Source organism: Garra rufa, chromosome 19 (assembly GCF_049309525.1).
Source record: "Garra rufa chromosome 19, GarRuf1.0, whole genome shotgun sequence".
Lineage (NCBI taxonomy): Eukaryota > Metazoa > Chordata > Actinopteri > Cypriniformes > Cyprinidae > Garra > Garra rufa.
In genome coordinates, this window is record NC_133379.1 from 4977363 (window position 1) to 4990717 (window position 13355).

The 13355-nt window shown below is 36.1% G+C and overlaps 1 protein-coding gene across 1 annotated transcript; it reads right to left on the reverse strand.

Annotated features, from left to right (window-relative positions):
* Positions 1-11117: 11117 nt before the first annotated feature.
* mrpl22 (mitochondrial ribosomal protein L22) lies at positions 11118-13017 on the reverse strand. The gene is made up of 7 exons (XM_073825098.1): positions 12982-13017; positions 12842-12884; positions 12522-12657; positions 12361-12426; positions 12154-12231; positions 11927-11996; positions 11118-11404 (listed from the first exon to the last, which is right to left on the reverse strand). The coding sequence occupies exons 1-7, from the start codon at positions 13007-13009 to the stop codon at positions 11196-11198; spliced, it is 630 nt and encodes a 209-aa protein (XP_073681199.1). The 5' UTR covers positions 13010-13017; the 3' UTR covers positions 11118-11195.
* Between the last annotated feature and the right edge of the window lie 338 nt (positions 13018-13355).

A 13355-nucleotide genomic window follows, 5' to 3' on the forward strand; every position in this document is an offset into this window, starting at 1 on the left:
AGTGTACAGTTGTACAGTTTTGTGTTTTTGCATCTTGAGCCTTTCAAATCTGCTTTGTAAAAGTTTTACGAGGCATAAATGGTCTTCACTTTAGATGAGCTCACAAAAATAGACACTACTAAATGTTTTATAACTACCAGAATTAATCATGAATTACAGTAAGAATATGTGTTAGTAAAGCATTTATTAACACACTGAGTAACTATTATTGTATGTCTAAATAATATGTATAAATGTACATTTAAAGTATTAATCATTTAGTTACACTTTCTAAATTATCTGATGAACCACTGACTCCTAATATAATATAATAATATCCTAATAAACTCCTAAATAACTGGTTTGTGAATAATATAATACATAATTTAGAAATTATTAATTTATCATTGATACATTATGAAAATACAATTATTAAAAACATTATAGATATGCTTATGAATCAGGGACAAAACATTTACAGCTGCATTTATAAACTGCTTACTACTGTCTATTAATGTGGAGATAATACTTTATAAATGATGAATTGACTATTTACTAATGCTTAACTAATGAGTCATAGCATGTAGTTATTATAAATTGTTACCTACAAATCAAGACTTGACTTAACATGCTTGATTATTTATTTATTTATTTTTTACACAATGTTGCCATGCTAGAAATTGTCGGTGGGAGGAGTGAATAACCAGTGCTCTCTCCACCTCAATACCACGACTGAGATGAGACCCACTGATCCCCCAACTGCTCCCTGGGTGCCACACCATTGGATGCCAATTGCTCCAGGTGTGCACATGGGTGAAATGCAGAGGGGGATATGAATGAAATGCATTTTGTCCATGTTTCACTCTATCTCAAATTGTGCTCACGGAAACAGTGACTACGTTTACATGGACACCAGAAATCTAATTAATGACCTTATTCTGAATAAGACAATAATATGATTAAGCTGTTTACATGAGTTGCTTTTAGAATATTCCTTTCATGTTCCCGTTTTACATGTTATAGTACATAGATCGATTAATGACACATCATTCCACACGCGACGCTATCAGTTCATCTTCGTTGACTTTTGGATGTTTCGGTTTTAATTTTACAAAAGCTTTAAGTGGCTCTGGACATATGCAACAAATTGTTTAGAATGTGTGAGTTAAAATTTGCCGTGGTCGCATTTGTGCGAGTGCATGCTGCGCTGCCCTAAAGCATCTGCTCCATACAGCGAGCGTTTCAGAGCCAGTCAGATTTTAGGAAAAAAAAAACACGCAAGCACAGTCACCGAAAGCCAGTTTAGTTTTACTTTTTTTGTTTGTTTTCATTTTGAAAACCCTGTTATCTTTGCCGTTTACCTCTCATTACGCTTTGGAGGCTTTCTTTTATTTATTTTTTATTAATTAATTTGATTGCTCAGTATTTGCGTGCCATGTAATATGTCGGCATATAACACAGCATGTGATGGAGTCCATATATAAGCTATTTTATTTTATTGTTGTTATGCTGTTTAATTAAAAAATAACAAATCCATCTTTTAAGAATTTGTTTTAATCTTAAAATTGATATGTAAGCAAAACCAACATCATGAATTCGAAAGTAAAAGTGAAAAGCATCCTAAAACATTCCAATAGCGGAAATCCCGTTCACAAAATTAAAATCACAAATAATACTAATGAAAAAGAACGGGTTGAATGTTAACTACGTTTCCATAAAACTATAAATTATGATAACAGACAAACTATTTATCAGATTAATCCCATGTTGTAGCAAAAAAATAAATAAATAAAAATGAAACCAAAGCATATGCACGTGCGACCAACTGAGAGCGTTATGCCGTGTTCCAGACAACCCGTTACCCGTGTTTTTCCAAACTTCTACCCGTTAAAGTGCACTGGAAAGGCACTCAAACCCGTGAATTCCCACCCGTGAACTCGTACTAGATTGACATACTCCCAGTTTCGAGTTCTGACGTGACATAGCCCGCGAAACAACAATAAAGCCCCTAGGGGTGCGGTGTTTATGCAAGCGGTACACGGTGGAAAAATAGAGTTTAGGACAATATAACGTTGCAATCAAATTAATATAAAAATAATAAATGCTTGGCGTGACTTGCCTGGAATGCTACAAAGTCCTGAGTCGTGGTTTGAAGACGATTTATGAGCTCAAATTTATGATTTATGAGCTCAAAAACCTGCCTGGAACGCAGCATTAGTGTGTATCCTGTCGCAAAATGTGGCGAAAAGTCCTACACAAGGGGAATAGTGTGATTAAGGTGTGTACATGTCTTCCATAATGCGACTAAAATAGGAATACTCCACCTGTCTTAATTTGATTTGTGTTTACTCTTATGACCTTAGTCGGATTAAATTAATAAAAAATATCAGTTTACATGGTTGCTTCTTAATCAGAGTATTGTCTCAATCGCGTTAAAATCGGAATATTGTTGTCCATGTAAACGTACTCAGTGTCTCTTCCGCAGCTTGGTACGCAGATCACAGCTTTCCCAACCATGCTAAAGGTGTAACAATTAGCAAACCCCCAAGGTCCACACATCTCGGGCTACTGGCCTTGATCACTATTAGCATCGCTGTGTCTTCAATTTTAAATGCACCTTTTGTTCTAGAAGATAGGTTTGCTAAAGGAAGGGAAAAGTTGTGTTGATTTTCAACCCTACAATAACTTACACACGTTTAAAGACAAATCTTGTGTGCTACTGTGAACAATTATGTTGTAAGTTGATGGCATGCTTCTTTTTAAAGAAATTAAACCACTTTTTTTTTTTTTTCTACCTCCAAGCCTCAAGCCTAGTCCTAGACTAAAATTTAAATCTGAGCTGTTTCAACTGAAAGAAACTTGCACTGACTGATCTTAAAATATATCAGTGCCTTTGTTTTGTCTTAAGATGCACAATAGTAATGTTTTTTCTAAAGTTTACAAAAATATCCTAATCCTGGCTTGGTCTAAGCACTGTCTGTGAAACCAGGCCATTTTTTTTTAAATAATTGTCTTAAACAGCAGAAATCCTGGTGAAAAACTACATTACCCTTGATTCTGGAAAGAGTCCCCACCAATCAGTGAATTGCGACAAATAAATTGCATCCAAAAAGCATCACTAATGAAGCATTGAAAATGATGTAATTCGCAATACTTTATGGTATTGTAGTCTTTTTCTCATTAAAGGTGTTTAGTACACAGACTTATACCATTTCTTTTTCTCTAATTTTCAGATTTTTTGCTTCATATTAAAGGTTGATTTAGTAACATTCTTGATTATTATTATTATATATATTACATATATTATATATATATATATATATATATATATATATATATTTTTTTTTTTTTTTTTTTTTTTTTTTTTGTCGGTGGGAGGAGTGAATAACCATTGCTCTCTCCACCTCAATACCACGAGAGAGATGAGACCCTTGAGCAAGGCACCAAACCCCTAACTGCTCCCCGGGTACCACAGCATTGGCTGCCCACTGCTCCAGGTGTGTGTTCACGGTGTGTGTGTTTGTTCAATACTTACTGCTGTGTGTGTGCACTTGGATGGGTGAAATGCATTTTGTCCATGTTTCACTCCGTCTCGAATCATGCTCACGGAAAGCGCTTGAGAAACAGTGTCTCTTCAGTGGCTTTGTATGCTTTCAGCATGTTTTTTTAGTCTCGGGCAACAGACTGTACGACATTCACATTACATGATTTGACCGATTTTTATGTGGAAATGGCGACAGCGCACCACATTAAAAGAAATTAACATTCATGTTTTCAAGAACTGCTGACCCACTTTAAAACTAAATCTAAAATAAAATCATCTTTGAGAGCTGCATACTAAACACCCCCTTGGTGTTTTGGGGGCCCTACGCAGCTTGTGTATTTTGCGTATAGGGAGGATCGGTCATTAAGACATAAGCAGCAAAGCAGATTCTTTAAATCCTGCAAGTTACAAACGGATTTGCTGGTCCAGATCATCCCATTGATCCTACCGGCTTTTGATCAGGAGAATTTTGGAGCAGCACTTTGATCTCTTCACATATGCATCCTCTTTTTCAGGTAAACAATGCACAAGCACCCAGCCATCCACCTGGTCTCAAAGAAAACGTGATTCACGTGTGTCTGTGCATTTTGGAAGGTTTCTCTTTATTTTATTTATTTCCTTTCTGTCGGTGACCTGAGCTGGTGCATGCATGTGTACATTTTTCCTCGCGCAATCCCCATGTACAGTATCTCACAACATTGAGTACACCCCTTACATTTCAGCAACCATTTTAGTATATCTTCTCAAGGGACAGTACTATATGAAACTTGGATATATTTTAGAGTAGTCAATGTGCAGCTTGTATAGCAGTATAGATTTAGTGTTTCCCGAAAATTACTCAACATACAGCCCTTATTGTCAAAATAGCTGGCAATAAAAGTGAGTACACCCTAAGTGAACTTGTCCAAAGTCTCAAAAATGTTGTGTTATCTGACACTGCCTTAATCATCCTGGACATGGAATTGACCAGAGTTGCAAAGGTTGTTGCTGGGATCCTCTTCCACTCCTCTATAATAACATCATGGAGCTGCTGGATGTTAGACACATGGTGCTTCTCCACCTTACGCTTGAGGATGCCCCACATGTGCTTAATAGGATTCAGGTCTGGAGACATACTTGGCCAGCCCATCACCTTCAGCTTTAGCTTCCTCAGCAAGGCAGTTGTCATCTTGGTGGTGTGTTTAGGGTCGTTATCATGTTGGAAAACTGCCGTTCAGCCTAGTTTCTGGAGGGTAGGCATTATGTTCTGCTTCAGAATGTACAGTACATAATGGAATTCAAGTTCCCCTCAATGAGCTGCAGTACCAGCAACACTCATGCAGCCCCAGACCATGATGCTACCAGCACCATGCTTGACTGTAGGCAAGACACAGTTTTCATAGTACTCCACACCAGGGCATCCCCACATATGCTGGACACCATCTGAGGCAAACAAGTTTATCTTAGTCTTATCAGACCACAGGACATGGTTAAAGTAATTCATGCTCTTGGACAGGTTGTCTTCATCAAACTGTTTGCAGGCTTTCTTGTGAGCCAGCTTCAGAAGAGGCTTCCTTCTGGGACGATGCCCATGCAAACCAACTTGTTGCAGTGTGCGGTGTATGGTCTGAGCATTGGCAAGCTGACCTTCTACATCTGCAACCTTTAAAGCAATGCTGGCAACACTCATACATCTGTTTTTTGAAACCAGGTTCTGCACCTGACGCACAGAACGAATACTCAACTTTGTTGATTAACCCTTGCAAGCCCTGTTCCGAATGGAACCCATCTTGGAAAACCTCTGTATGACACTGACTACTGTAGTGTAACTCGGTTTCAGGGTGTTACTGAACCTCTAATAGCCTTGGCCATCTTTGTGGAGAGCAACAATTCTAATTCTCAAATCCTCAGAGAGTTCTTTGCCATGAGGTGCAATGTTAATCATCCGTTGGTCATTATGAAAGAATTGTACTTAAAGCACTAAATTTTAACTGCTCTAATACAAGGTACACAAGTTTGTATGGTCCTCAAGCAGACAAAAACATAAACATGCTGTTATCACTTAGGGTGTACTCACTTTTGTTGTTAGCTATTTTGACAATAATGGCTGTATGTTGAGTTATTTTCAGAGGACAGTAAATCTATACTGCTATACAAGCTGCACATTGACTACTCTAAAATATATCCAAGTTTCATTTCTATAGTATTGTCCCTTAAGAAGATATACTAAAATGGTTGCTGAAATGTGAGGGGTGCACTCTCCCTATTGCCCTTTCTGTGAAATACTGCTGTATCCATTTTTTGAAAAGAATAAATAAATTTCTTATTCATACATAAATACAACTATACCACAGTAGACACTTTATTGATTTTACTATCTATAAAAAATCCCAATGGAAAAATACATTACTTACATTCCACTGTGGTACAGTGTTGCCATATGGCAACCAGTGTTAGGGAAAGTTACATACTAAAAAATGTTGGGTTAAAAATAACCCAACGAGTAACCCAACTATGGGTTGGTATAGCACCTTCCCATCTGTGGGTTATTTTAACCCAATGAATTGGGTTAAAATCCAGTTGGGTTAAAAGTGACCCAACAGTTGGGTTAATTATTTATATTCATTTACAACAGTATTTTCTTATAAAATTACTTAATAAAACTACACTATAACACTACTTTGTTTTCAGATACACATTTTATTTAAATATGCAAAACAATACATTTTTAAGAAATACGTTTTGAAATGTAAAAGCTTTAATAAGTACAGCAAATTCATAAAATAAGTGTACAAGAATGTGTAAAAATATAACATTCAAAACACACAAATGTGCACATACAACTGACATTTTCAATTTGTACACTGAATTCAAAACCAACAAATGTGACTCTACATAATAAAATTTGACTCTGAATAAAAATCGATTATTTTGACCCATACAATGTATTTTTGCCATGCTACCTACAATTGGTTTTGTGGTCCAGGATCACAAATATGTATCAATTCATATTCATTTATATCAAAACATACACAAATATGCACATACAGTACACAAATAAGACAAACATAGACCTTTATCAATAAAACAAAACATCATAAACACAAGTAATAATAAAATAATAATAAAAATGCTTAAATCTGCTGGCTGCTGGACTAAAATGTTTTTACTGATCACTAAATACAACATTTTTAATGAAGAGGTTTTAAAACTGTGTCGAAAGACTGTGTTCTGCAAATGGGTGCAGATGTCTTTGGGTAGTTGATGTCATACATGTAGAAATGTTTGAAACACAGGTCCACTGCTTGTAGTCAGGTCTTCTGTTCCATTGCCTCCCCGTTGAAAATGCTACAAACTTGGGAGGAGTTCTTGGAATTAGTGCAGGCGGCATCCAGTAGTGTACTTCATTCACTCCTTCCTCTGTGATAAGCAGAAGATGAAACATTTTACAGGAAAATTGCATTTTAAATTGTATTCAAATAGAAAGCAGTTATTTTAAATAGTAAAAGTATTTCATAATGTTACTGCTTTTGCTGTATTTTGGATCAAATAATTGCAGGTTTAGTGAGCAGAAAATAATTCTTCATAAAACATTAAAAATCTTACTGTCTAAAAACTTTTGAGTGGTAGTGTATATGGAACATTAATTTAAATAGTTTACTTACATTGAAATGTTTCCGTTAATTGGCATCGATTCCACTGTTGTAGTTTTTCCTTCTCTGAAGAATCCAATGTCTAAACATAAGAATAAACACATTTAGTACACCATTTAAAAAAAAAAAAACAGATGCAAATCTGTTATAGCTTTACAAGAGAAACTGCTGTAATTAAAGGCTGTTCTGAAATATGCACAATAATATTCAATATGAATAAATCCTAAAAAAGTTTTAATGTTATTACAGTTGGTGCTGGTCGCTTTCCAAACATTGACGCTGGCCCTGTTTTGACCAACAGGTGTCACTGTTGTGTCATGAACGTTTGGAAGCAGTGAATCAATTTGCGAAATGATTCGTTTAATTGATTCAAATCTTTTAAAAAGCTTCGTTTCTCCCGCCATGATCACGTCTTTCTTATGGGAGAATTCTTTTAGGATAGACGCGGCAGTTTCGAGAATTTGAGCACATCTCTCTGAGTTGCCTGAGTTAACGTTGTTACACACTGGACCAACAAGACAAATTGGTCCGTGTGGCACGGTATAAATGAACACCACTGTCTCATTTAACATTAACGTTAGCCGTTTTATATATAAATGTGATAATCAGTAGTGCGACCAAACAATCTGTAACGTCAGTTACAATAGGTGTGGAACCCTCTTTTAATTGTAGGTAACGTTAATACCGCCAAAATTTAAACCTTAAGTAATGGTAGATGGTGATTTCAGTAAGTTAGCTACATTTCGCCACTGATTATTAACTTTAGGTTACTGTAATGCATCTCTAAACAGTTTCACTAGTCTTTCCTGGTCATTTTTATTTCCTTTATTAATGCTAGCGAGCTAACAGCTAATAACGTTAGGTTATTCATTTACAAACGAGCTCATTCTCCGGAGTAGTTACAATAAAACGCTGACAAAAGGGAACCATAACTTTGTAAAAAAAAAAATAAATAAACATTCAATTTTGCATTTCACGTTTCTTTTTATAAGTATAATGTTACAAGAGTTATCAAAACCCTTACCTCAAACTGATGCAGCAGCAGCAGCTTCTTCTGTCGTCTGTCAGTCACTTGTGTCCGTTAAAATTTGAATCGTCGCTGCGGGAACCAATTTAACCAAACGCTGGTTTATTATTAAAAATAACCCAACGATTTAAAAAAAAAAATAACCCAACATAGTGACCCAATATGTGCAACCCATCTATTGGGTTAAACAAATAACCCAACGTTTTAGAAAATAACCCAACATAGTGACCCAATATGTGCAACCCATCTATTGGGTAAAACAAATAACCCAACGTTTTTTTCTGTGTACTTTTAAAAGTGATGAATTACAATATTGAGTTACTCGCTTAAAAATTAACTAATCACGTTAGTAACTTTTTATGGAAAGTAATGGGTTTCCTTACTTTTGCATTACTTTTTAAATCTGGGCAGGGCTTGCTTGTTTGTTTTTAATATAAAAAGTTCTGTTTTTGGCAAATGTAAAAGCCTTTTTACACCAAAAGCCTCAGGTTTAGAGAAAAGTACATTCACGTCTGTACAGTATACCACAGAAGAAAAAATGTCAATTTGAAAAAGTAACTCAGATATTTTCTTGTCAATTAAAAAAGTAATGTGTTACTTTACTAGTTACTTGGAAAAAGTAATATTATTACATAACTTGCGTTACCCCCAACACTGATGGCAACATTGATGTTTTCTCATTTTACAGTAAAACTATGTTAGATAATGTTGATTTGTGAATGAAAATATATAATTCACTAACCAAAGCGAACAAAAAAAAAAGCGAATGTTTAGAAATGAGTTTAACACAGCCATTTCTGGAGCACATCAACAGGTTTCCTCCATGTGAGGGTGACAGTGGGAAAAAGTGTTTGGAGGAATGTCATTTGACGTAAAAACAGCACATCATTGACCACCTTAGGGTTGGTCCTTTTAATTACTATATCAACACCGTACCATAGAGGGTTAAATACTCTGCATATTGATAGCGACTCCATGATGCGCTAAAATGATATTTAATATTAGAATGTTTGCAGGAACGGGATTAGGAAAACATTCAATACAAAATGAATGGCGACTGTAGAAAGCAAAAGCCGAATCCTGGACATTTTGGGCAACAAAGGAACCCCGGCCGAAAGTCCAAACAGAGGACATGTCCGGGGAAAAGAGGAAGTATGATCACCCTGCTACAGCCTTATTCAAAAATGGATTAAACTATTTTTTTTTTCACTTTTGGCACCAATTACAGCCTGAAATCTTTTTTGAGTATGATGCTACAAGCTTGGCACACCTATTTTTGGGCATTTCTCCCATTCTTCTTTGCAGTACCTCCCAAACTCCACCAGGTTGGATGGGCAGCATCGGTGCACAGCCATTTTCAGATCTCTCCAGAGATGTTCAATCGGGTTCACGTCTGGGCTCTGGCTGGGTCTTTAAGGACATTCACAGAGTTGTCTCATAGCCACTCTTTTGTTATCTTGGCTGTGTGCTTGGGTCATTGTCCTGTTGAAAGATGCACCGTCACCCCAGTCTGAGGTCTAGACTAATGCTGCCTTCTTGTGCTATCGTAATTAAGGTAAATACCAAAATCCGACATCGAAATTGCACATGAACACCCACTTATGTTGTAATTTCCACTGGAAAGCTCGAAATTTTTTATGATACCCGAGCTGCCGAGATGGGATAAACTTTCACCTTCCAACATGGCGGACAGCAACAAAACTATACTGAATGATAAGCATTGCATGATGTTAAAAGTTCTCTAATGTTTTGTAGGTTAGTTTGTAGCCCCCATAATGCTGGGGCATAGAGGATTTTAATAACGTCGCTATTTAAACGTAGTGTTGTCTTTAAAAATACCGTTAAGAGAAGATGCTAGCTTGTCGTGGCTCGCCTCCAGTAGGGTGCTGTGCGGTACAATGTTCTGAAGGAGGCAATTTTCTCATGTTATTTTATTTGGTCTGTTTTACCAAAGTAGCATGTGAGGACAAATTCCGAGTCCGCCATGTTTCTCTTCACTACGACAACAAAAGCATCTGAACACGACACACTGGTAAATTCCACTTCACACGTCATCTTTCCCATATCACATGAAGGCAGCATAAGGTCTGACTAAGGCCTTTCACTCCCGATTGCTCATCCAGGCAGCCTGCTCTAGGTAGAGTCCTGGTGGTTCTAAACTTCTTCCATTTACGAATGGCCACTGTGCTCATTGGGAAGAAATTTTTCTGCACCCTTTCCCAGATCTGTACCTTGATACAACCCTGTCTCAGAGGTCTACAGGCAACTCATTGGATTTCACGGCTTGGTTTGTGACACGCACTGTTAACTGTGGGACCTAATAAAGACAGGCGTGTGCCTTATCAAATCATGTCCAATCAAATTTATTTACCAAAGTTGGACTCCAATCAAGTTGTAGAAACATCTCAAGGATGATCAGTGGAAACAGGATGCACCTGAGCTCAATTTTAAAATGCCATGTACATGTGAATTTTTATTTGTTTTTTATAAATTTGCAGATTTCATACAAACTTCTTTCAAATTGTCATTATGGGTTATTGTTTGTATAATCTAGAGAAAATAAATTTAATCCATATAGAAATAAGGCTGTAACAAAATGTGGAAAATGTGAAGCGCTGTGAATACTTTCCAGATGCACTGTAGAAAGCAAGTAAAATAGTACAACTGATCATACTAAGTTATATTACATTTAAAAACAACTTGCTGACAAATGGGTAAAACCTAGTGGTTTGAAGGTTAGTTTGTAACTTGCAACTATTGTACACTGAATGTTTTTTTCTGTAAATCATAAAAATGTATAATAGTCATTATTTTACACTCTAATGAAAAGGGGGAAAAATTAAGCTGTACTTTAATTTTTTGGTGCTTGAACACCCCTTTTCATCTTTTTACCATATACACATACACACAGTGAACCACAAGATAAAACAAGAGCTGTGCTTGGTATGATTTCTTTATTCTTCAGTTATTATTTACATGAACACATTAACAAAACATCAAGGTTCTTTTGAAACTATAGCGAGTGAATAATTGTTCGGTTCCTCAGTTGCTCCACATACTCCTTGGCCTGGTCGAATCCCGTCTTCTGCTCGACTTTGGGCGGGACCCCCTCAACAAGCTTTACAAAGTAGTGGCAGTGCACTTTGTCCATGATCCCAAACATGCCACGTCCATGATAACGAATACGCTTTAGGTATTTTCCCTTGGCAGAGAATGACTCAGCTGTTGAAGTCAGACCAAAAAAAAATTGAATTGAACGGTTACAATTAATGGTTTGCATTAAAGTCCTAGAGCCATGTTTATAAAACAACATTCAATCAAAAAAAATAAATACATTATCCAAAATAAATTTCAAAAGAAGCATACATAACATAGCACATAAAATATTGCCTTTTTTTTTTTTGTCTCAAAACGTTTAATTCAGAACTTTTAAATTTGAATATAGCTAGCTTGCAAACACATCAAAGCGTTTGTTTTGGGTTTTTTTTTTTTTGTTAATGTCCCAAAAAGCTTGCTTACAAATTATTTTTGGATTATTGAAAATGTTTAAACCCCATGGACTGTTTAACAGCACCATGAGGTACACCAGAGCTGGCTGATGAAAGAAAGATTCTTCTGAAAGTAGGTTAATGTTTAAATAACTTTCTTAATGTACAAATAAGAAAACATAACTTCACCAAAATAATAAAATAAAAACCTGAATTATTAGCTTTCATGTTAATATTAGGCGTGTATGCGACTTACCAATATATAAATTTGATTTGTATTCCACATTGTGATTCCTGACCGCCATGTCCTGAGCTTCCAAGAGAACCTTCAACACAACCAGATAAATAAAACTCACTACAGATTTTGAAACACACTTTAAAAGTGTGACACGGTATGTTTTTTTTTTCACTGCAAATACATATTTTAATCAATACTATTTGAGCAGTTCAACAGATTTACTGTCATAACTATTTGTATTTTACCTCTCTGATTATTTTAGCTCCTTTCTTGTCGTTGAACTCAAGCTGAGTGAGTGCCTGGTCAATGGTCATACCTTTGATCTGTAAAAACATTCATTATTAAAATAATGTAACAAACTATATATCACTCCTCCATATACTATGTAGATGCCATATCTCCTACTAAAGTGCAACCATCAAAAAGCAAAAGTCCTTACACGTGTGACTCACCAATTTAGCCAAGTACCACATCTTGTCTTTGCTGTATTTAATCTGACGTCTGCAGTGATAGATCTCCTATCACACATAAACAAAAACTCAAGTCAAACCCAGAATAATTTAACCCCATGATGAACCTAAGTAAACAAAAATAAAAGAAATGAACTACTAACAGCAGTTCTGCGTGGTTCATCTTTTAGTTGCGGTGGATATAAAATCAGATTTTTCCTTTCCCAGTGTCTGCTGTTTAACTCTGTACTTGTGTGAAGACATGACACCTGAGATAACGTAGATGTAGATCCAAGCAACCTGAATAGAGCAAGACGTTAAACAATAAATAGGCTGTGTCTCAAAACCTAGTATTAAACAGCACTTTTGATGCGCAGAAATGCTGTTTATGGTAGCCAAGTTTTGAAACACAGTCACACTGATTATATTAGATAGCAGTCGGTGCCCTTTTACTTTGCACAGCAACTGCATGTGATTTTCTTACCTAGAGCGAATATGTCCACAGGCACGACCAATGGCGGTTAAACCTATTAATAATGTTCATATAATTCACAGTTAAAACTAAATCAGTTGAAATGCACATATAAAAATAACTAAAAAGAAAGTTTATTTGGTTTGACTTACCAGCCCATGTCACCACGGAAGCCGCCATGTTGATTAGCACAGATGTCCGATTCGTAAGCGAATCGGTCTTTTGATTCGGATCTTTTTAGTGAGTCGGTTTAACCGACACCTCCGTTAAAACGAAACCCCAGGTCTGGTTTATTTGTTATATGTGAAAGATGTGAGTGAACTTTTTATTTTTCAATGTCAATGCAAATATATATTTAGGTTCTTGACTTCGCGTTGTATTTTGTGAGCTAAATAATGGCTGCAACAACTGAACAGGGACACATTAATTTACTATATACCCCCCATACTAATACTCGTTTTAGAGCAGGTGCGATATCATAGACTGACTAGATATTATGTAAAATATATACTCAAATGAATCGCAA